Here is a 25034-nt window from a genome sequence, read left to right as displayed (position 1 = left end):
TCATAACTCAATTTAGCTCAGGGCAACTTTACAGCAGGGTGTTTAAAGGTCATGTTACAATAAATTAATGAAGTATATTTAAACACTGTGCATGCCAATTTAATATTAAATCATGCAGAACTACAACATGTGAAAGGGAATGTGTGTTTATTTGAAGTACAAGTCCTTTAATTTTGTTTTTTCTCCATGCAGAAAACAAAGATTTAGTATCTGAGATGCCATAGGTCTGTCAGAAGCTAACCAATGTGGTTGACTGAAATACCCTACCAAATCACTCAGCCATACCATTTCTCTGCTGAAGCAGAGAAAGAATAAAATTAAACTGTATTGACTTTGGTGCTAAATTTGGACTCGTCCCAGCTGATCTTGCAAAGGCATCCAGAATAACAAAGCCAAGTGTATCAAAATTAGCAGCAGTCCCACAGACTGCAAGTAACAGTCTGACACAGTCATCCTCAACAAATCAACCCTTACAGACATTTTAGATTCCTCCAACTTCGACTGTCGGTTCTTCTACCTCACTAATATGACAGATCCACTAACCATGAGGGAATAGTTCTGAAAGTTCTCCAGAGGCAATGAAGTCTGATGAAATCAGGTCAGAGGTGGGTATGGAAACCACTTGTTTATCACCTACTGTCCTCCCTCTGCTGATGAATCAGTGCTTCATGCTGTGGTACAGCACTTGGAAGAAGCAATGAATGTAGCTTGGGAAGGTGGGACTATCAATGTCCATTATCAAGAGTGCCTTTGAAGTAACACCATTGATGATGCAGACCAAATCCAGAAGAACACCTGCTTGTTCACTTTCCTCATCATTCTACTTTTAGGTGAGAGGGAAAGAGAAAAACCTGAGGTTCAGTTCCCCCCACCCCCCCACCCCCACACACACACATGTGGTGGTTATGTGGAATGAGCCACCATATGAAGTAGTTGAGGCAAGTAAAATAAGAACATCTTTAAAGACATTTGGACAGGTATATACACCGATGAGCCAAAACATTATGACCACTGACAGGTGAAGTGAATAACATTGAATATCTTGTTACAATGGCACCTGTCAAGGGGTGGGATATATTAGGCAGCAAGTGAACAGTCAGTTCTTGAAGTTGATAGAAACATAGAAACATAGAAAATAGGTGCAGGAGGATGCCATTTGGCCCTTCGAGCCAGCACCGCCATTCATTGTGATCATGGCTGATCATCCACAATCAGTAACCTGTGTCTGCCGTCTCCCCATATCCATTGATTCCACTAGCCCCTAGAGCTCTATCTAACTCTCTTTTAAATTCATCCATTTAATTGGCCTCCACTGCCTTCTGTGGCAGAGAATTTCACAAATTCACAACTCTCTGGGTGAAAAAGTTTCTTCTCAGTTTTAAATGGCCTCCCCTTTATTCTTAGGCTGTGGCCCTTGTTTCAGGATTCCCCCAACATTGGGAACATTTTTCCTGCATCTAGCTTGTCCTGTCCTTTTATAATTTTATATGTCTCTATAAGATCCCCTCTCATCCTTCTAAACTCCATTGAATACAAGCCCAGTCTTTCCAATCTTTCCTCATATGACAGTCCCGCCATCCCAGGGATTAACCTTGTGAACCTACGCTGCACTGCCTCAATAGCAAGGATGTCCTTCCTCAAATTAGGAGACTAAAACTGCACACAATACTCCCGATGTGGTCTCACCATGACCCTATACAACTGAAGAAGGACCTCTGCTCCTATACTCAAATCCTCTCGTTATGAAAGCCAACATGCCATTAGCATTCTTCACTGCCTGCTGTACCTGCATGCTTATTTTCAGTGACTGGTGTACAAGGAACTTCCATGTCTCGTTGCACCTAATCTGACACTGTAGTGGGTGCCGCCACAACACCATTGAGATAATAATCTGCCTCCTTGTTTTTGCTACCAAAGTGGATAACCTCACATTTATCTGTATTATACTGCATCTGCCATGCATCTGCTCACTCACTCAACCTGTTCAAGTCACCCTGCAGCCTCCTAACATCCTCTTCAGGGAAGACGTAACATCCTCTTCAGGGAAGACGTCAAAAGTATTGCCTGATGGCAGTGGCCTCTTTCAGCAGGATATTGTGCCCTGCCACACTGCACACATTTTTCGGGAATGGTTTGAGGAACATGATAAAGTGTTCACGGCATTGCCCTGGCCTCCAAATTCTCCAGATCTCAATCCGTGTGATGTGCTGGATCGACAAGTCCGATCCACGGAGGCTCCACCTCGCGACTTACAGGACTTGAAGGATCTGCTGCTAGTGTTTTGGTGCCAGATACCACAGGACACCTTCAGGGGTCTTGTAGGGTCCATGCCTCGGCGGGTCCGCGCTGTGTTGACGGCACATGGAGGACCAACAGCATATTAGGCAGGTGGTCATAATGTTTTGGCTCATCTGTCTATGTAGGCGAGGTTTAGAAGGATTTGGTGAAGGCACAGGTAAATGGGATTAGCGTGTATTGAGCAACTTAGTCAGCAGCATGGACAAGTTGGGCCAAAGAGTCTGCCCCATGTCTCTATGTTCTATGAAAGCAGTATGAGAAGTGACTACTGCATTGCCCCACTGGAATCAAAGTACTTCTTTTACACCAAGGATACTCATCATTATGGATCTGGAAGCTCAAAGCTGAACATCACACCTCAGTCACTCCTCTTCTCCTCTCGCCCATCAGGCAGACACTTCAAAAGCTTGGCAAATATTCCACCAGATTCATGACCAGCTTCTACCCCACTGTTTTTCAGACTACTGAACAATTCTCCTATGAGCTCAGGTTATTGACACACTCTCTGAACCTGCCACATTTCAGCTCTTATAGACTTTTTACATCTCCACTCTCTGTAGCTGTAACGCTATAACGCAGTTACATTATTTTCTGCACTGTGGTATTTTTCTCTTTGCACTACCCGTTGTACTTGGGTATGGCTTGATTGTGCTCATGTTTAGCATGATTTGACTGGGCAGCATGCAGACAACGTTTCTCCACTGTACTTCTATATATGTGACAATAATAAAACAATACCAATAGCATTGTGGACCATTAGCTATAAATACCACCATAATCTGTAACCTCAGGGCCCTGCCCATTCTCAGCACCACTTCTGTCAAGCCAGGTGATCAACCCTGACTCAGAAATAGCTTACCGTATTAGTAAGCTGAATCATGTGGTAGATGTCATTATACCAGGGGGTATAAATTTAAGGTTCATTCATGAAGGAATTTTTTTTTCATTCAGAAGGCAGTTACAATCTGGAACATGCTGCCTAAGGAGGTGGTGGAGATAACTATTCCCACAACATTTAGAATTATCTGGACAAGCACTTGAATCACCCAGGTATAGTAGGCTAAGGACCAAGTGCTGGAAAATGGGATTAGTAATAGATGGGTACTTGAATAGATGGGTCAGAGATCAATCTTAGTGGTCTAGAAAGCTCCAGAAACAATATTCAGGAAAGAAATAGCAGTCACTTGGAGTAGTGTGGGTAGAATCATAAAAGTTAGCATGCGTTTGATTCCTTGCTAGGTAGGGCTGTTCATATTTTTTTGTTAAGACGTAAAAAGTGAATGTTTTATACAATGCCACCATAATCGACTTGAAGGGACTCTCTTTATTTGAGTACGTATAAACACAAATATGCACATTCTGCATGGCAAGAAAATTTGCTTTGATTCTAATTGAATGACTGATACTGTGGCGGCTCCCAAGGGTCGGGCCATACTACTACCGACCCCTCGGCACGGGAATGGACCAGTCCAGGGAGGCGGTCCGGTACCATGTATATAAGGACAAGGTTTTGGGCGCGAAGCCATTCCGGCAGACTCGACCCATCTGATAACCGAGGTATAATAAAACATAACGCCACCGAAATACCTGGCTCCTTGCCTTTATTTTGGGCCTCTATCGACGCGCCACAATACCACACACACTTTGCGACATTGTCTTAAAATGCAAACACTGTATGTAAACACTGTCAACAGAATCATTGTCTTCAATCCTCAATGGGATATATCATGTACTTTGAATGTGAGATGGACTGTAATTTTACTCTCGGTACCAAAAGACTGACTATAGTTCACAGGTGAACTTGTAGATATGGCCAAAAATCATCTGCAGGTGACTTTATTGCCTCTCTCTTTGGACTACCCATATGAAATTGATCACACTGAAATCATAAAGAAATTCAAAGAACAACACAAAGTGACAAGTTACGATGATTTAATTGGGCACAGTTCTACCAACATTTCATCAGGCGACTCATGGAACATTCAGCACAGGTACAGATAGAACTGCTGATCCATTTGAAGCCACCATTTGTTGATTATCATATTGCTGCTTTTGTGCTAAGTTTGGGTATGAAACAATGATCACAGTATGATTAGTGCAACTGTACCGAGAACTATATCATAAGTTTTCTGCAAAGTTGTGTTTTATATATAAATCTGCACCAGGTCAATAAAACCTTCACTTGAGTTTTTCTTACATCATCTTTCTCATCTTGGTCATTTGTCAGGTTTGACTCTTTCATTTTGCCTTTCATATCTTTTATATCCATTTTACCCCCCCCCCTGCTGATGGGTCACAGTGAGCCACACTACTTCTTTTTAATAATTTAGGACTCTGTTACTACTTTAGACCGAGGAACAAAACCTCAAAGGAATGCAGGAGTCATGGGATGATTCCATACTCTCGCACTCAATATGAAAACTTGGAATGTCCTGAGGATGGAATTTTTCCGTGGAGCAATTTCTCCTTTCAAGGAGTTTTACATTTTTCCCAATTTTTATGGCACTAGATGTTGTCTAACTATAGGTTTCATAAGTTCATAAGTGTAGGAGAAGAATTAGGACATTAGGCTCATCAAGTCTACAACGCTGTTCAATCATGGCTGATCCTTCAGAGAAGGGATGGACTCCTAATCGTCGGTTTCCCAATAACATTTTCCTAATGATCAAATGTGCAGGCAAGTAAGTTCATATCTCAATTATTTGAAAGCCCCCGTTGGTCAAGGAATGCCAGCATTTAACGTCAACATAGCTTTCATAATACAATTGTCACAGGGGAACAAGAAGCAGCTTAACTTGTATAATGTTAGAATGAGGGGAACAGTTGGTCATTGACCTAAGGAAGTGAGGGGGTGAACACAACCCTGTACCCATCAATGAAACTACTGTTGATACCTTCACCCTGATGCAGTAATTAAAAAGTGCATCAGCCTATTTACTTCCTTAGGCATCTTAACATACAGAAAGTGGTAGGCACGGTCCAGTCCATCACAGGCTTATCATTTCCTGATCAGATAGAGCACACTGTGGGAAGCTAGAGAGGAAATTGCAGCGCCTTGGCTAAGATTTACAAGTCGTCACTAAATATGGGGGAGGTGCCGGATGATTGGAGGGTGGCAAATGTTGTGCCACTATTCAAGAAGGGGTTCAGGGAAAAGTCTGGGAACTACATGCCAGTGAATCTAAAATCTATGGTCATAAAGTTACCAGAGAATATTCTGAGAGATAAGGTATACATACATTTAGATGGACAAGGGATGATTAGGAACAATTAGCATATTGTTGCTTCGGAGATCATGTCTCACAAATCTGATTGAGTTTTTTGAAGATTTCTATGCGTCATGGCATCCAGCTAGTTAGTAGCCTGTCTTCTGGTAATGCCCTATTCATTCTGATTTTTGACCGTGCTAACATATTTCCCCAATCCTAAAGGCTCTTATTTTGATCAACATACTTTTTGTGGCATCATATCAAATGTCTCCTGAAAATACAAATGTAACTACATCCACACTGTCAGTGTGCTGAGAAGATATTCTCAACACTTTCCTGTTAAGAATAATTAAGCCAATGTACCATAGATGCAAACAATCCCTCCCTTCCCCCAAATCTTCTCTGCTCCAAAGAAACATTTCCTCATACAATCTTGGCCCAATCGATAAACAGTTAGTCAATTCTTCAGCCAAATTCTGTTCTGCATCAAGCTCTCTTCAGTGCTTCTATTTAAACATTCTTCATTGGCTATATACTATAACTCAGCATCTGTTCTTTTTCCTCTATTCCAGTGTGATATCTGTTTATTTGCATAAATAGTCTAGCTGCTCTTGTGAATCTTTTTCCCCCCACAAATTTACCTCCTCAAAGTCGCCACAACCATTTTGAAGTGCAGATGGGGATGGCAATTGAAATGCTAGGGTAGGAAGGTGGTGCATGGAAGTACCTATCTGACCATCTGTGCACCACATTGTTCCTGTGTCAGCTCTTACTGCTAAACCACTGTATATTGGGTGAAATTAAATGAAAGACTTAAAGGGTCTTACATTTGTGGGCATCCCTCCAAGGCAAGGATGTACAAGGGACCTTACTAGTTTTTAGCATTGTGATATTTTTTAGTTGAATCATGACTATATTCAAAATGGTATAGGCCTGGAAATGCCATGTTATGTTTATCTCAAAATTACATGAACTTAGATAATTTACTTGAAATAGCCTTCCTTGAACTGAAGCAATTTGTTTTTCCTAAGGCAAATTCAATATCACAGTATCTCTGAAATATATTATACCATGGTTGTAATGAGGAACCATGTAGCTTACTGAATTGATAGGTAGTTATTTTAAACCTTTTAAGGCAGCATTTATAATCTGCTACCAGCAAATATATATTATACTTACCAAGATTTTAAGGAACTGTAGCAAGACCAAATTGGATTTCAATGGGCATTTTTTATTTAATTACCTAATTACATGATTACTCAAATCTACTATGACTATCACTTTCCTCAATAAAATTAAACCTTGATATCTCTGTCCTTCTGCATCATCTTTTTAAAAGACCAAACAATCTGAAGACTCATGATGAAAATGGTGAAAAAAACCCACTAAATAAATAATTACACAACCATTCATTGTTTGCATCTATGGTACGTTGGCCTAATTATTCTTAACAGGAAAGTGTTGTGGAGAATCTCTTACGTTTACACTAAGAGTTATGAAGCTTAGAGGGACCTTGAACAAGAATTTTATTTGTGTGAGGTATAGTTGAAATCTGGAAGCTGTTGCTAAAGGAGGTGGTGGAGGCAGGAACGTTCACTATATTAAAGTAGCATTAAGATAAAATGCTCTGGCATTGCAGGCTATGGGTACGTAGGGTATGTGGAATTCTCTGCCTCGGAAGGCAGTGGAGGCCAATTCTGTGAATGCATTCAAGAGAGAGCTAGATAGAGCTCTTAAGGATAATGGTGTCAGGGGGTATGGGGAGAAGGCAGGAACGGGGTACTGATTGAGAATGATCAGCCATGACCACATTGAATGGTGGTGCTGGCTTGAAGGGCCGAATGGCCTACTCCTGCACCTATTGTCTATTGTCTACGTATACGTATAGATGAGTAGCTGATGGCTGGCATGAACAAAACGACCTGTATGGCCCATTGCCATGCTCTATGATTTGGAGGTCATTAATGGTCGATGTCTACAGATAATTCAGCAGTAATAGATAAAACAAAGAAGGGAGACCTAGCAATATTGTGCAGCTGGGATAAGGCAGTCTTTGTGATAGATCAACTGGGGGTCAAGGGAAAAAGAGAAGTTGCACACAACTTAAACAACCAGGTGGGCAGGGAGATGGAGTTGGGTGGAAAAACATTACAATTTTAGCAGGCCCTGAACAGCAATATTCATAACCTTTCAAACATAAGGCAAACTGGAATATATTACCCCGAGCTAGGAAGAATTAAAGTAATAAATAATAAAAAATATATATCAAAAAAGCTCCAAATAAATGGCAGGAATAGCCAGTAAAATAGTGAGTGGGTTTGCAGACCCTGAATGTGCAGTTATGTCTGAGACAGGAAGAATTAGAGGACCTAAGGGATGGCAATGGGGAACTGAGAAGACTTTATTCATCAGAACACTTTTGTTGTGTTATAGCCAGGTTACCTTTCAGCAAATTAATTCTGTGCAGACTTTATGCAGCAACGGAATGTAAAATTAGATCTTCTGTCGCTGACAAATGAGCAAATAAATGACACTTCACATAGAAATTAAAACCACATACTGTATTGGTCGTAGTCAAAATCAGGTTCAATCAAAGTAGTTCAATAGGGCAGGCAACAACCATTGGACTGCCAATGACAAACAAGGCATTGGTTAAAATATTTGCAGCATTCCAAATCCGAACTTGTGCTCTAAACCCACGCCCCACTCATAAAGCTCAACAATATACCATGATTTTTGAAGTAAGAAAGTTTAAAACAAAAAAAATGCAGGAAATGAAACACGTTAAAAAAATTATCTTTGAAAATAATCAGCAATTCATCTCAAAACAAGATTCCATGTTTATCACAGGATGTGCTGCCGGTGGTGGTGGTGGCAGACACAATAATGGTGCTTAAGAGGCTTTTGATGGGCACATGAACATGCAGCGAGTGGAGGGATATGGATTTTATGCAGGCAGATGATACTAGTATATCTTAGCATTATGTACACCACAGACATTGCAAGCCAAATCAGCTGCTCCTGGGGTATACCTTTCTCTATTCAAAGTCTCCCTCAGAGCCAAGAGTAAACAACAAAGTATCTAATAGCTCTCCACACCGTAACTATGGGTATTTTGACAGAGGTAAAGCAGGGATAAAGGACATGTTTGCTCAACATGACATTTTGTGAAAGGAATAATGTCAATAATTGAATTTCTCATCAAAAATGTGAAGCCGAAAAATGCCATTAAAATTATGACGACACACTATTTGGATCAACAAAATTTCAAATGGACATAAATATTCCTCTTTATCTATTCAGGGAAATAAAAGCATTGCTACTTCAAGTTTTTAAATAGAAAATGCTGAAAAATAAAGGCCCAGAATTAAAGCATCAAAGCTTGAAGACTCCAAATATGGATTTAACAGTGCTCCGTGCAGGAAAGAGGAAAGGCTAATGGAGGTGTGGAGATCATTTTTCTGACATTCAAGGAAGTAATTAATTGGAAGAGTATGTTTATTGGAGAGGCGAGGGTGGGGGGATGAAAACTGTGTATTTAAAAGGAACAAAAGCAACTGCATTAACAATAAAATAACAATCAGATAATAGAGGTGAAAGGGGTTGAACTCTTCAAATGCAGCACCAGTGAAGCAAGATAAACCAATAAATCACTTTAGTAACAATATTGAGCACTGATCACTGTGAAAAAGAACAAATAAATTGTGCCAGATTTTGGGAAGGGTGGGGGTCTGGAATCTTTTTTATGTAAATGAATGTAACATTGCCACTGAATGCTTAGATGTATGAGAAGAGCTGAAGTCAAAGGTTTTCAGTGCAGTTAATAAAGCAATCAATATGCACTGACATGAATGGAATCTTTTGCCGCATCAATACAAAGCATTGTTAACTTACCTGTTTGCATATCACAAAATTTCTTAACTGCTCTTTTCATGTTTTCTTAAGCTGATGTTTATTCCTCAAGTTGGTGAGTGGCGTGATTAAATGAACATGATTAAGTGGAATTATCAATTTATCAGATGGACACAAAGAACTGCAGTAACTCAGTAGGTCAGTATAAATATTCATAACAATTTCAGCATTTACCTTATTTGTGAATTATACTCTTCAGTTCTGCTACTAATTTCAAAAGAAACACCATGGGATTAATGTTATGTGGCTGGAAATTGCATTGCACTGACCTGCACATTTGGTTCTGGTGATGAGTGAGGGACCCGGTAGCCCTGTTCCTCCTTCACCTGGCCGCGTCAGCAAGACTTTGATTTCATATTCCGTGTCTGGATCCAAATGCCAGAGCTTGTAATTTGCTGAATTTACAGCATGGATTTCTGTCCAAGATCCACTGGTCATGGAATATTCCACTTCTTTCAGAATGATGGGACCATCGCCAATGATTGAGTTTGCATTGAGCTGCATTAGCAGGTACGTTGGGCCAAAACCAATGAGCTGGGGTGGTGCAATTGGCATGGGTGGCTCTATATGTGGAAAAAATGAAAGTAAGTAACATTCAGCTTCAACTTCTACTATTAACTAACATTCATGTAATCGATGGTTGTTATTTGAAAGAAAGTCATCAGGACTCAAAAGGATTAAAACCCAAGTATTCAGATCAATGCAAATATTGTTTAAATTAGTAATTGTATTTCTGGATTCAAAATGTTTAAAACTTCAGTCATCAAAATGTGGTCTCTATACTGGGAAACCAAATGCAAATTGGGTGACAACTTAGTCAAACTCCTGTTGGACTACAAGGGTGACCTGAGGATACCAGTTCTCTCTATCCCAGACTGACCTCCACATTTGGGCTCTTGCAATGTTCTATTGTAGTCCAGCGTCACCTCAAAGAACAACATGTGACCTTCAAAGATGATACATTATAGCGGCCAGGACTCATCACTGAATTCCGATAATCCAGTTTGACCAGATGTGATGAAGGGTCATCAAACAGTAATACTTTCTCAAATTATTGCCCTGCACAGATGCTGCCTGGCCTGGTGGACATTTCGATCATTCTTTTTTATTTCACATTCCCAACAATTCCAGGGCTGGAATATCATGATATCCAATTTTATTTTGCCTCGCCAATCTCCTTTAAGCTTTCTCACTCTTACCCTCAACCTATGGCTTTTGGTACTTGACATCTCCAGCCAAGGAAAAAGACCCACTATCCACTCTAACTATACATGTCATCATTTTTCTAATTTCTCCAACGTCTTGTTATAGCTACTGCTCTCTAATCCAGGCAACATCCTGTTAAACCTCCTCTGTATTGTCTCCAAAGCCTCCACATCTTTCCTGTAATGTGATGACAGAATGGCATGCAACATTCCAAACATGGTCTACACAAAGCTGCAACATGACTTGCCAGCTTTTATACTCAGTGCTCCACCTAATAAAGGCAAGAAAGTCAAATGCTTTATTTACCACTCTATCTGCTTGTGCTGCCACTTTCACTGAGCTATGGCCTGCATCTCACGATCCATCTTGCAGAAATACAGTCAAGGGTCCAGCCATTTATCACGTACGTTCCTCTTACATATCTAACGTGACCTCAGGATATGATAATCTCATGGATTTTGTTTTTGAAAAGAGCAAACTTTCTTTTTATTTATTGCTTCAGTTTACACATTTCCCATTTCCCAACATCTCTTCCCTTTATTGCTAACTTTATCATACCTTCTTTCTTGCTCTTGCAAAGCCAACATTTAATCTCCATCTAATAACCTGAAATGTTAACCAGTTCTCCTTCCACGGAAGCTCCCAGACCCATTGACTGGCTCCGGCATTTCTGCTCCATATTTCTAGCATTTGGAGTTTTTAAATTTTCATTTAACCTCTAACATACTCAAAGATTACTTTTAGCTTTCATTATCCTCAGGGTTTGCTTCACATGAATACTGACAGTACCCTAGAATACTTCTCTTCCAGCAACCTTGACAAAAAAGCTGCCAACAATGTCTAGATCTGCATTGAATTTGGGCACTCCCGTGTTGACTCTCATTAACCTTCAACAGCGCTGTTATCAGACTCTTGAATGAATCTCTCATATGAATAAGATGTATTCCCAATCTTCAAATGTACCTTTTAGCAGCCCTCACACCTTTTTTCTGTCACTTTTAGTAACACCATATTTTAAGCTACCTGTTGTACTAATGTGTGGCATGGTTGCACTAGTATGGTAATGATCTGCTTGGATAGCTAAAGAAACAAAAGTTTTAATGTATCTTAGTACACATGACAATAATAAGCCAATTACAATACATTAATTGCAGGACACTTGCCTATAGTTTTCTAGTAGTTTTACAATTGTCTTTAAGATACTCAGCCTTTCCATTCTGGCCTTAATACAACTACAGACTCATCAATGCTGTTGATGGGCAAGCATCCGACAAACTGTTCTTAGATCGAGGTCAATTACCCAGTCTGTCAACTATCCATTTCCTCCACAGATGCTACCTGGCCTGCTGAATTACTCCAGCACCATGTGTCTTGTTTAACCAAAATATTATGAAGGCTTGGAACAAAATTGATCTTTTGTCCTAAAAGTAATAGGTAAAAATAAGAAACTGCAGATGCTGGCTTACAAACAATAAGACACAAAGCGCTGGAGTAATTCAGCGAGTCAGGCAGCATCTCTGGAGAACATGGATAGGTGATGTTTCAGGTCGAGACCCTTCTTCAGATGGTCTGAAGAAGGGTCTTGACCCAAAACGTTACCTATCCATGTTCTCCAGGGATATGTCTGACTTGCTATGTTATTCTAGCACTTTGTCTCTTTGATATTTTGTCCATTTCAATTGCAGAACATGCCTACAGTTTAGGAGCATCGGAATTGTATAAGTGAATTTGGATTATTTTACGGGTAAACTAAAAAATCATTGTCGTTGGTAAAACAGTGGTAATTACAAGTAATTGTAAATGGCAGAAAGTTAAGGCTATCCACCTTAATTCTCTTCACATTACAGTACAATAATCTTCTTCTCTTTCTCCTTCTTAGATCGCCGCTTGAGGATGAACTACTTAACTCCATGCTTTTATTTCTGAGGCGGCTGAGGAGACCAATGTGCTGACAATGCACTCTTCCACAGATGGGGCAGGTTCCGCCAGACCCGCCAGCCATGTGGCGTGCACCTTCCACCCTTTACCCCAGAGCTTGTGTGCCACCAATGCATGGACTCAAGGAACTCAATTCCACCCCCAATGCCCCTTTTTCACTTTCAGTGGTCTTTGGCTGGGATTCCCAGGAGTCAGTGAGGATGTTATATTTCCTCAAAGAGACTTTGAGCACTTCCTTGAATTTTTTCCCCATTTCTCTATGGCACTCTTTTTCTCTCAACACCAACACCAATTATTGCTCAAGGCTCAAAAGCAACTAAGCCCTTTGCAGTGCACTGATCAGAATTGTATTGTAATTATTAATGTTTTTAAACTGTTAAAATATATTATTTATATTAATTGCATATTACTTTAATTTTAGTCATGTGCAACATTAGCACCTGGTTTAAAAAGCAGCTGTGTACATAAACCAAAATAGATTTGTATTAATTTTGTAATATTTTCCTGAAAATAGCTCAAAGCCAGTCATCATTATAATAGAATTGCAATGACAAGGGTTGTGAATTAGGATCAGCATTGTCACCATGACTGCAGAAAAGCACTTCCCCAGTTATAAAATAATTGAGAACAAAAAGTCAAAATACTGGATGGCTGTGGCACAACTAGCAGAGCTGTTGCCTGAGAACCGAGTTCAATCCTGACCTTGGGGCTGTCTGTGTGAAGTATGTATGTTTGAGCCCAAAGCCATAAAGATTTCCCCTGATGTTCATATTTCCTTTCACATCCCCAAAAGATGCAGGATGGTCATAAGGAATAGTAGAATTAGACCATTCAGCCCAGCAAGTCAACACCATTCGATCCTGGCTGATCTATCTCTCCCTCCTAACCCCATTTTCCTGCCTTCTCCCCATAACCTTTGACACCTGTACTAATCAAGAATCTATCTATCACTGCCATACAAATATCCACTGACTTGGCCTCCACAGCCTTCTGTGGCAAAGAATTCCACATATTCACTCTGACTAAAGAAATTTCTCCTCATCTCCTCCCTAAAAGAATGTCCTTTAATTCTGAGGCTATGACCTCTAGTCTTAGACTCTCCCACTAGTGGAAACATCCTCTTCACATCCACTCTATCCAAGCCTTTCACTATTATGTATGTTTCAATTAAGTCCCCCCTCGTTATTCTAAACTCCAGCGAGTACCGGCCCAGTGCCGACAAACGCTCATCATAGGTTAACCTACTGATTCCTGGGATCATTCTAGTAAACCTCCTCTGGACCCTCTCCAGAGCCAGCACATCCTTTTGAAATAAATGCTTGCATTGAGTTTGCTTTCTTTACTACCGATTCAACTTGCAGATTAACTTTTTGGGAATCCTGCACCAGCACTCCCAAGTCTCTTTGCAAGTTCAATTTCTGGATTCTCACCACATTTAGAAGAGTTTACACCTTTATTCCTACTACCAAAATACATGACTCCGCACTTTGCTACATCATATTCCATCTGCTACATCTCTGCCCACTCTCCCAACCTGTCCAAGTCCTTCTGCAGAGTCCCTGCTTTCTCTACACTACCTGCCCCTCCATCTATTTTTGTATCATCCGCAAACTTTGCCACAAAGCCATCAATTGGCTTGTCCAAATCATTATGTGCAACGTGAAGAGTAGCGGCCCCAGCACTGACCCTTGCCGAACTCCACTAGATACTGGCAGCCAAGCAGAAAAAACCCCCTCCATTGCCACTCTGTCTTCTGCCATTCAGCCAACCTGCTATCCAACCTGCTAGATTGGTACATTGGTTGGGTTCTGAAACTGCCTCTATTGTGCAGGTGAATGATAGAATCAGGAGGGAGACCTGATTAGAACATCAGGAGACCAAAATAATTTTTAAAAATAGGATTAACAATTAGATTAGTGCTAATGGATGGCTAATGATCAACTAGCATTTTGGATCAAAGGACCAGTTTTCATGTTGTTGACCTATATAACACATTAAGCATTTTATGTGGCCAAACTGCATGTCAGTGATGCACCTAAAGTGAAAAAAACACTGTAGTTCGATGTGCAATAATTTCTCATGACAGTATTGCTCTGAATATGACTATACTCATCTTTAGTAGGAAACCTAACAGTTAATTCACTATTTTAAAATTAATAATATTGAAACATTTCAGTCCCTGCTCTTCTGTCCTCACAGTTAAGGTATTATAAGTAAATAACAAATTCATATGGAGCATTTACCCAAAACAAACATGTCCTTAGTGCTTCAAAGATTGCGGAAAACACAGCTACTGAATAAATTTTCTGCTATTCATTACTTAGTAAGCATAAGCGTTTGTACAATGAGGTTGATTTTAATGATTTTTTTAAAAGGCGTGAAGGCACATAGTATTGCAAACACCAGGTTTAATTAAAATTTAAACTGAAAATGTTGGAAATACTCAGCAAGTTCAGCAGCATTTGTAGAGAGAAAAACAGAATTAATATTTCAATATTTCAAAATGGTAGATGGATCGGTTTAGTGAGAGAATTTACACAAGTTCACAAGTGAGTAGAAGTAGGCCATTCGGCCCATCGAGTCTACGCGATTCAATCATGGCTGATCGCTGCCCCCTAATCCCATCTCCCCATAACCCTTGACACCCGTACTAATTTGTCTTTCTCTACCTTAAAAATAACCACTGACTTGGCCTCCACAGCCCTCTGTGGCAATGAGTTCCACAGATTAACTATCCTCTGACTAAAGAAGTTCCTCCTCACCTCCTTTCCAAAAGAGCGCCCTTTAATTCTAAGGCTATGACCTCTGGTCATAGACTCGCCCACCAGTGGAACATTCCTTTCCAGATCCACTCTATCTATGCCTTTCATTATTCTGTAAGTTTCAATGAGGTCCCCTCCCTTTTAAAGTGCTAAAAACACCATGACCAAGTAATAAGTAGATGTACTTGATTTTGGATTCAGAAAAAGGAGAGACTAACACAGCCTGACAAATACTGCAAATATGGAGAGGAGAAAAGCAAAGAAAAAATTTGAAGACAAGTAATAGAAATGTAAATCTGAGGTACCGAAAATTCAAGCACACTAGCGGCAATGGATGCAGTGGGAAAGCATGCCTTGGTGTGCAAGAGGACATGGCAGCTATGTTTCAATGGGAGGCTGCCACTCACTCAGCATTGACGACAGTTAGCAAATTATTTGAATGGACACAATATAAAGAGGATTTAATCAAATGCGCTTTTTGAGTAACTGTTAAATGTCATGCAGTACATTTAATCCAGGTAAATTTAATCAATGAGCAAAAATGAAGACATTTCCATAAGGCATTCAAAATGACCTTTTTTTAATAGCTGCACTATTAACAGTTGACAGTTGCAACCTTCCATGCCTCATTATAGGCAAATTGTTTATTATAAAGCTTCCGCCTTCCATGGCTTTTGATAAGTTTTCAAAGTTGCAAATACTGTACCAGCAATCCATTACATTATAAAATGTTTTACCAGTGCTTACTGAGCACCACTTTCCTACCTGTAACGGAAAGCATTCTCAGAATTCTTACAAAATTACCAATTTCACCAGATTTTAATGGAGCAATTGAATTGAAACAAGATGGAAAAACAGCATGCAACTTCCCAAATGCAACACTGATAATCAACGTAATACAGGGAATGTGCTCAGAATTTTAAGAAGCAGTTCACTTTTTAAACATATAGTCAACTAATCAAATGCCCAACTGCAAATTAATGAGGATCCACCGTGACTGAGTTCAACATACACGATAATGAAATGCAGACCACGGTCGTCAATTAAATTTGTTGTGCTCGATGATGTAATGATCACGTGATCTTCTTGGTTAAACAGTCATTTAAATAGCTTAGCTATTTTTACAAGTGATGCAACAGCACTATTATATTGAACCATGGGCAATACAAAATATCCATTGACTGGAGCCAGGTGCAACAGCCAGCCTAATGGACACTCGCTTTTATTTTGTAGATGTTGGCAGATAATATTCCTTCACGTTGACAACATTGCCAACCTTACGTTGGTATCCCAGCAAAGCAGGAATAAAGGCCAGCAACTTTTTAACTGGTGAAAATAATTATTCAGATAATATGCCTGTAGCTTCCAGGACCTACTTCAGAATCATATATGCATGAGAAAAAAAGGGTCTCTTATGCATCACCTTTCCACTTATTAAGGATGTTCTAAATTACTTCCCAAAGGATTACATTTAAAATGTTGCCATTTATCAGATAGGAAATCAATTGGAGAATTCAATGTTCCTTGGGTGTAAGCTACCAAGCAGAATGTGAGATGCTGTTCCTCTAGTTTGCGTGTGGCCTCACTGTAACAATGTGGAGGCTCATGACAGAAAGTTCGGGATGGGAATGAGAAGGAGGGGCTAAAATGGTTAACAAGCAGGGAGATCCAGCAAGTCTTGGCGGACTGAGTGTGTGTTCAGTGAAATGGTACCGGTTTACACGGTAGCGCAGCGGTAGAGTTGCTGCTTTACAGCGAATGCAGCGCCGGAGACTCAGGTTCGATCCTGACTACGGGTGCTGCACTGTAAGGAGTTTGTACGTTCTCCCCGTGACCTGCGTGGGTTTACTCCGAGATCTTCGGTTTCCTCCCACACTCCAAAGACGTACAGGTATGTAGGTTAATTGGCTGGGTAAAATGTAAAAATTGTCCCTAGTGGGTGTAGGATAGTGTTAATGTACGGGGATCACTGGGCGGCATGGACTTGGAGGGCCGAAAAGGCCTGTTTCCGGCTGTATGTATATGATATGATATGATATGATACACATGGTCTCACCAATGTACAAGAGGCCACATCAGGAGCAACAAATGCAGATGAGGTTAGAGAAGGTGCATGTGAATCTCTGTCTCATCAGAAAAGGCTGCTAGAGTCCCTGGATGGATGCGGGAGAGAAAAATGTACGAGCAGGTGTTACTTCTCCGGCAGCTGCATGGGAAAGTACCTGGAGAGGGGGTTGTTTGGGTGGGAAGGAATGAGTGAACCACAGAGTTGTGGAGGGAGTCGTCTCTGCAGAAAGCAGAAAGGGATTGGGGATGGGTAGGTGTGATTGGCGTTGGGATTACATTGAAGGTGGCAGAAATGTTGGATAATGATGTGTTGGATGCAGAAGCTGATGGGGTGAAAGGCGAGGATGAGGGGAACTCTAACTTTGTCCCACCTGGGTGGAGTGGAGACATGGGTGAGGGATCCATCTGCTTTACCAGGTGGAAAATCATGTTTACTAAAGAAAGAGGATATCACAAATGGTCTGAAGGATATTTGTAATGATGTTTCCTTCCTTTCCACCACTTGCAACTCAGTCACATTCCATTTATCCTTTCTACTCCAAGACTCCAAAGCCTTGTGAAAGTGATTGGAATGCACAGGAACCAGATGCCACTGAGCCAGTCAGGGTTAAGGGGGAGAAATGAGGCTTGTGTCAGTATAAAATGTGATTGAGATTGTGGTTTGGTGCAAAATAATTGATTATGGTTAGGTACAACTTCAAACTTCATTATTCAATTAGAAAAACATTGTTTGTACTATGAAGGAATTAGGCGAGAACATCAAATATAACAGAAAATTTATCATAGGCTTGGGGTCACATATCATCTTGAACATCATAGAACTTTGCTTAAAAATAAATGTATTACTTCACAACTGGACTCTCCTCAAAGTTTCCCTATTAAGAAGCCCAGAATTATTATGTGCCATGAAAGAAAATGGATGGTCTAATAAAATGTTTCACACAATTTTCTCTCCATTTCAAAACCAGAGAAGCGCACAGCATTTAGCTGAAAAATCTGCTTTCTCCATCCAGTCTAACTTAAAATTTCCCTTCACTCCACAAAATGAGATGCATCACTTAGTTGTTTAAATATAAAATGTAATTGATATAGACCAACTGAATTTCTTTCTTAATTCTGCAATTCTTCCTCTGTCAATAGGCACTGATATGAAAGGAATGCAAGAAAACGACCCCATGAGAACTGAAATCAGGTTTTGCTTTTGTTTCTGAACAACACAACTTAAAACCATCAATCAACTTCTCAGGTTAAATAAAGCAGAGTGATTCACATATCTGGATTCTTATTTGCTCGTAAGATAACAGCACAAAACTGGCCTTTCTGTTACCTGACATGCAACAATTCACAGAGCAAGTCAACTTGATTAACATAAAACATTGATTCGCATTACAATACGAGACAGGAATGAACTTTATCACTCATTTTAATTCAGGGCTTATCACAATGCTGTTATAGCCTTGTCACTATATTTAAAATCCAACTTGCATCGATGATTTATGCACCACAAAAATGGAACAGAAAATGTCCGTATGTGCTATAGGATGCAAAGCACCCTGGAGTCAATCTTGCAGCCTGACTGCAAAGTAACAGTCAAAAGAAAATTTCAGTGCACTGAGTACAAAACATCAATTTCAAAATTGTATCATGCAACAAAGTTCATGAACAAAGTAACATTTTGTCCTCAATGGACAATACGAAAATTAATTGCTTCTATCATGGGAATTATATTAATAACCTATTAAACAGAATGTGTTGGTGGCGCGAGCTGCAGGGTGTTGCATGTGTCTAGTGCCCTGGTATAAATCAGATGCCGCTGGTTCACAATTTTTGCGAAAAAGGGAGCCGAGTGCGTAAGCCTCCCCCTGCCAGTACATAACCTCTGCATCATCAAGACTCTCGCAGTGCCTCCTCATGGCAACACATTGTAACTGGGGCCATCTTCAGTCCCAGGCTAAACTGCGCGGGGATCTCAGAGGAACTCTGGCCCCCAGAGATGCGACGTGCAGGCCCATCTGGACACGTCCCGACATCCATCAACCAGGTCCCAACTATGGGTTAAATAGCACCCCGCTGCCTTGTGGGTAAGGCTCAGGAGAGCCAAAGGCACTGGAGCTGGAGTCCCTAAAGACAGTCAGCTGATCCCTCATGCATCCGCCTTCTGGCAACGCCTGCAACCGAGTAGGCTCCAGACGCAGCAGCCACGCTGTTCCTCTGGAATCAGCCGATCAGGTCGAGAGGGGAATGCAGATGCTGGGCAAGTTTGTATTCACATTTACCTGCCCAGGCTCAGCGGCCAAATCAAATGGAGAGGACACTTCATACTTGCTGGGCACAGTGAGATGTAACCACAGATGAAAAATCCCCCTCTCCAAGCAGGACAATGCCAAGCTGCATCATCATCTCTCACAGATGGACGGATGCCAGTACAGTACAGTATTAAACAAAATAATAAGAAAATTGACTATGCATGGCTATCCAATTATACCCAATTAACAAAGTTAATTGCTTACATGTTAAATTATCAAGATCTATTACACATTCCAGAACATTTAGGGTTATGTTTTAACTTTGATATTCACCTGCAATATAACTTCCAGCATTTATCAAGATCTGTTCTAAAATCTGGTCACCAGATCACATGCTATTCGGATAATTTGGATCTCAGTTGCAAATTAATTACAATTCAAGCCCCTCTTCAATAGTAATAAATTACTATTTTTTTGATTGAATAGCAACAACCTTTCAAGAACATTCCAAATTGATTCTTACACGAAAGAACAAAGCAACTAATAAGTTCTGCAGTTGCAATTATTTGTTTGCTATTTGGTTTTACCAATGGAAAGGCTACTTATTGGAACTATGTATCATTCACACAACTAGACAGCCATTTCACATGCCGATAAAACAACAACCATTGGATTTTAATGATGGTATGTAATGTGAACATATTGGATATATAACTTGTGTTGATTTCCTTTTTTGCTGTACTTTGCTTGGGCAGTATTTATAAAGATGGCAAAGTTAACAAAATCTTTGATGGCACAGAAAAAGATAAGGGAAAAATATGTGGAGATAAAATTACTGAGGGGAAAAACTCAATATTAGCTCATAATGGAGCACACTCTCCCCATTTTGTAATATCTTATTTGAAAATTGAAAGAATGACAAACATCAAGTGAAATTCACCAATTCACACCCTTATTTGCAGGAACACTTAATTTGACATCAACTCTTATTCCCCCTTATTGAATTAGCTTGTTTTAAATAAAAATAAATTCTGTGGTACACACTATGAATGCGTAAAAAAGCAGCAGCATGCCATTGAAAAGAATACAAGCTTGGTAGCTAAAATGTAAGCTCTGGTTTATTCTGATGCAGCATAGGAATGTGGCCACTGTTGTTCTCCGATACTGAACATGTTGCAACCAGAGATTTGTGAAAGGAAATTGGTTCTGTTTAAGGTAGGTGGCCCACGTACAATGAAACACATACAGACAAGATGTCAATTCAGCTGTCTATGTCCTTCGTACTAATAAGCAATAGTTTCATGATAGCTGGATGATAGCTGAAACCTAAGCATGCATTTGCATGTTTCATTTGAGTACAACCAAATATGCAGAAATCCACTGTCCAGTTTTGTACCAATTGAAGCTCTGGTCATAGTCACTGCCCATAGTCATAAGGAATAGGAGTAGTATTAGGCCATTCAGCCCATCAAGTCTACTCTGCCATTCAATCATGGCTGATCTGTCACTCCTTCCTAACCTCATTCTCCTGCCTTCTCCCCATAACCTCTGACACCTGTACTAATCAAGAATCTATCACTGCCTTAAAAGTATTCACTAACTTGGGCTCCACAGCCTTCTGTGGCAAAGAATTCCACAGATTCACCACCCTCTGACAAAATACATTTCTCCTCATCTCCTTCCTAAAAGAACATCCTTTAATTCTGAGGCTATGATCTCTAGTCCAAGACTCTCCCGCTAGTGGAAACATTCTCTCCACACCCACTCTATCCAAGCCTTTCACTATTCTGTACGTTTCAATGAGGTCCCCCCTCATTATTCTAAACTCTAGCGTGTACAGGCCCAGTGCCGACAAACGCTCACATAGGTTAACCTACTCTTTCCTGGGATCATCTTTGTAAACCTCCTCTGGACCGTCTCCAGAGCCAGCACATCCTTCCTCAGATATGGTGCCCAAGATTGCTCATAATATTCCCAATGCGGCCTTACCTGCGCCTTAGGGAGCCTTAACATTACTTCCCTGTTTTTGTATTACAAGCCCTCTTGAAATAAATGTTAGCATTGAGTTTGCTTTCTCTGCTAGTCACTGCTCAACAGATACATACTTTTAACCTGTTAAATTTGCACGCTAGAATTTATTTCTTGAAATGACATCAATTATAGGAAGCTTAATTGATGCTGTGTTGTAAAAACAGATGATCCTCACAAAACATGAAAGAGAACACAATTGTTTTTTTTTGGATGATAGTCTTGAATATGCACAATGACATTTCCATAGTCAGATATAATTTAATCTTTAAAGAATGCAAATACTCCCTGTCCATTCGCATCATTTGTATGGTAAGAAAACCACTGACACCTGCAAGTACCAGCTGCAATACAAGGATTCAGGGACCAAAAACAAGTGATAATTCCAAAACCATACTTTTCCAGATGTTACGTGCAGATCATCCTGCAACAGATGGTACAATTTGGTGACAATCTGCTTGATGACGTTAATACTTAAAGAGAAGTGAACAGCTGACATTTCCAGGTAATTTCTGGTCCCAGTGAAATGATGAATATGGAGAAAATGGCTGGTGTATAAGGGTACCGACAGCACTTAGTTGGTGAATTTCTTCATCTATTTAATGGAGTGTGATTAAAATCATAAAGGTATTAAAATTTTCACCAATTTTTTGAATTATTTAAACTATAGCATTGTAACAACTGGCAGAGGACAAAAAAGCTGGGAAACTACCCTGCAACAGCAACCAATGTAGATACAAAATACCTCAGAGGTTTCTCAGCGAGAAAGAAGTCACAGTAAAGGATGACTCCCTACTTTCTCAACTGTGATTTACATTTGGTCAAAAATGCTAGCCTTGCCAGCAACATCCACTTCCTGTATCAAGTAATTTGAGCTATTTTAGCAACCATTAGAGCCAATGCCAAAGCTGAATATTAATATTAATAAAAATCACTGATAACTGTTGTAAGCTTCATGGAACCCATTATTACATTTGTCATCCTAATATATTGAGCAGAAATCATTTAATGTAACTCACAATTGCTGATTTTTCATATGTTGAGCAAAATTACTTTCATTCAGGGACCTGTCCTTACCTGGCTGTCATCACAAAAGCTCTCTTAAATTACTTACGTTTGCTTTAAAATAAATATCCCCAAGTTTTTCTTGCTCAAGTTAAGGCCTAGTGACTTGAAATGTTAAATCTGTGTCACTATTCACAGATGTGTGCTCCCAGAATATGCTGTTTAGTCTATCCTTCCAGATATTAAAAGAAAGCAAAACACTTCGAAAGCCACGGGATTCCATTCCATCCACCATTGTAGCACAGATTCATTATGGTTCCAGAGATCCTACAAGCACAAGGAGCAGCATTGATATCCATTTAAGAAAGACTTTGATGGTAGAAAGGTTTGACAGAAGACCAGAACAGAAACAGATACATAGACAATAGGTGCAGGAGTAGACTATTCGACCGCCATTCAATGTGATCATGGCTGATCATCCACAATCAGTACTCTGTTCCTGCCTTCTCCCCATCGGGAACATATTTCCTGCATCTAGCATGTCCAATCCCTTAATAATTTTATATGTTTCTATAAGATCTCCTCTCACCCTTCTAAATTCCAGTGAATACAAGCCCAGTCGCTCCATTCTTTCAACATATGACAGCCCCACCATCCCGGGAATTAACTTCGTGAACCTACGCTGCACTACCTCAATAGCAAGAATTTCCTTCCTCAAATTAGGATACCAAAACTGCACACAATACTCCAGGTGTGGTTTCACTAGAGCCCAGTTCAACTGCAGAAGGACCTCTTTGCTCCTATACTCAACTCCTCTCGTTATGAAGGCGAACATGCCATTAGCTTTCTTCACTGCCTGTTGTACCTGCATGCTTCCTTTCAGTGACTGATGTACAAGGACACCCAGGTCTTTTTGTACTTCCCCTTTTCCTAACCGGGGATATAATAATCTGCCTTCCCGTTCTTGCCACCAAAGTGGATAACCTCATATTTATCCACATTATACTGCATCTGCCCACACAGCCAACCTGTCCAATTCGCCCTACATCCTCATATCATCCTCTTCACAGTTCCCACTGCCACCCACCTTTGTGTCATCTGCAAATTTGCTAATGTTACTTTTAATTCCTTCATTTAAATCATTAATGTACATAGTGTAAATATCTGCGATCCCAGCACCGAGCCTTGCGGCACCCCGCTAGTCACTGCCTGCCATTCTGAAAGGGGCCCATTAATCCCTACTCTTTGTTTCCTGTCTGTCAACCAATGTTCTATCCATGTCAATACCCTACCCCCAATACCATGTGCTCAAATTTTGCCCATTAATCTCCTGTGTGGGACCTTATCAAAGGCTTTCAGAAAGTCCAGATACACTGCATCCACTGGCTCTCCCTTATCCATTTTCCTTGTTACATCCTCAAAAAATTCCAGATGATTTGTCAAGCAGGATTTCCCCTCCATAAATCCACGCTGACTTGCACTGATCCTGTTACTCCTATCCAAATGCGCCATTATTACATCTTTATTAATTGACTCCAGCATCTTCCCCACCACTGACGTCAGGCTAACTGGTCTATAATTCCCTGCTTTCTCTCTCCCTCCTTTCCTGAAAAGTGGGATAACATTAGCTACCCTCCAATCCTCAGGAAATGATCCTGAATCTATAGAACATTGGAAAATTATCACCAATGCGTCCACGATTTCTAGAGCCAACTCCTTGAGTACCCTGGGATATAGGCCATCAGGCCCTGGGGATTTATCAGCCTTCATTCTATCCAACACCATTTCCTGACTAATGTGAATTTCCTTCAGTTCCTCCATCACCCCAGGTCCTCTGTCCCCTAGTACATCTTGGAGATTGTTTGTCTTTTTTAGTGAAGCCAGAACCAAAGTACCTGTTCAACTCGTCTGCCATTTCCTTGTTCCCCATAATAAATTCACCTGTTTCTGTCTTCAAGAGATGCACATTTGTCTTAATTAATTTTTTCTTCTTCACATACCTAAAGAAGCTTTCACTATCCTCCTTTATATTCTTGACTAGCTTAACTTCGTACTTCATTTTTTCTCCCCTGCCTTTTTAGTTACCTTCTGTTGATCTTTAAAAGTTTCCCAATCCTCTGGCTTCCCGCTCATCTTGGCTATGTTATATGTCTTCTCTTTTATTTTTTTACTGTCCTTGACTTCCTTTGCCAGCCACAGTCACCTCTTACTCTCCTTGGAATCTTTCTTCCTCTTTGGAATGAAATGATCCAGCATCTTCTGGATTATTTCCAGAAGTAACTGCCATTGCTGTTCCACCGTCATCCCTGCTAGGGTCTCTTTCCAGTCAACTTTGGCCAGCTCCTCCCTCATGCCTCCATAGG

The 25034-nt window shown here is 40.3% G+C and overlaps 1 protein-coding gene across 7 annotated transcripts in view; it reads right to left on the bottom strand.

The window, feature by feature from the left end:
• ptprk (protein tyrosine phosphatase receptor type K) overlaps positions 1-25034 on the bottom strand; it is a 503565-nt gene that overhangs the window by 233855 nt on the left and 244676 nt on the right. For all 7 annotated transcript variants that reach the window (XM_078399543.1, XM_078399544.1, XM_078399546.1 and 4 more), the window contains exon 7: positions 9689-9982. In XM_078399543.1, the coding sequence (XP_078255669.1) occupies positions 9689-9982 (294 nt within the window). The remainder of the gene's footprint in view (positions 1-9688; positions 9983-25034) is intronic.

This window comes from Rhinoraja longicauda, chromosome 5, assembly GCF_053455715.1.
Source record: "Rhinoraja longicauda isolate Sanriku21f chromosome 5, sRhiLon1.1, whole genome shotgun sequence".
In the NCBI taxonomy this organism is placed as follows: domain Eukaryota; kingdom Metazoa; phylum Chordata; class Chondrichthyes; order Rajiformes; family Arhynchobatidae; genus Rhinoraja; species Rhinoraja longicauda.
Note: the sequence above shows the minus strand (reverse complement) of the source record. Positions and strands in the feature narration are given on the sequence as shown.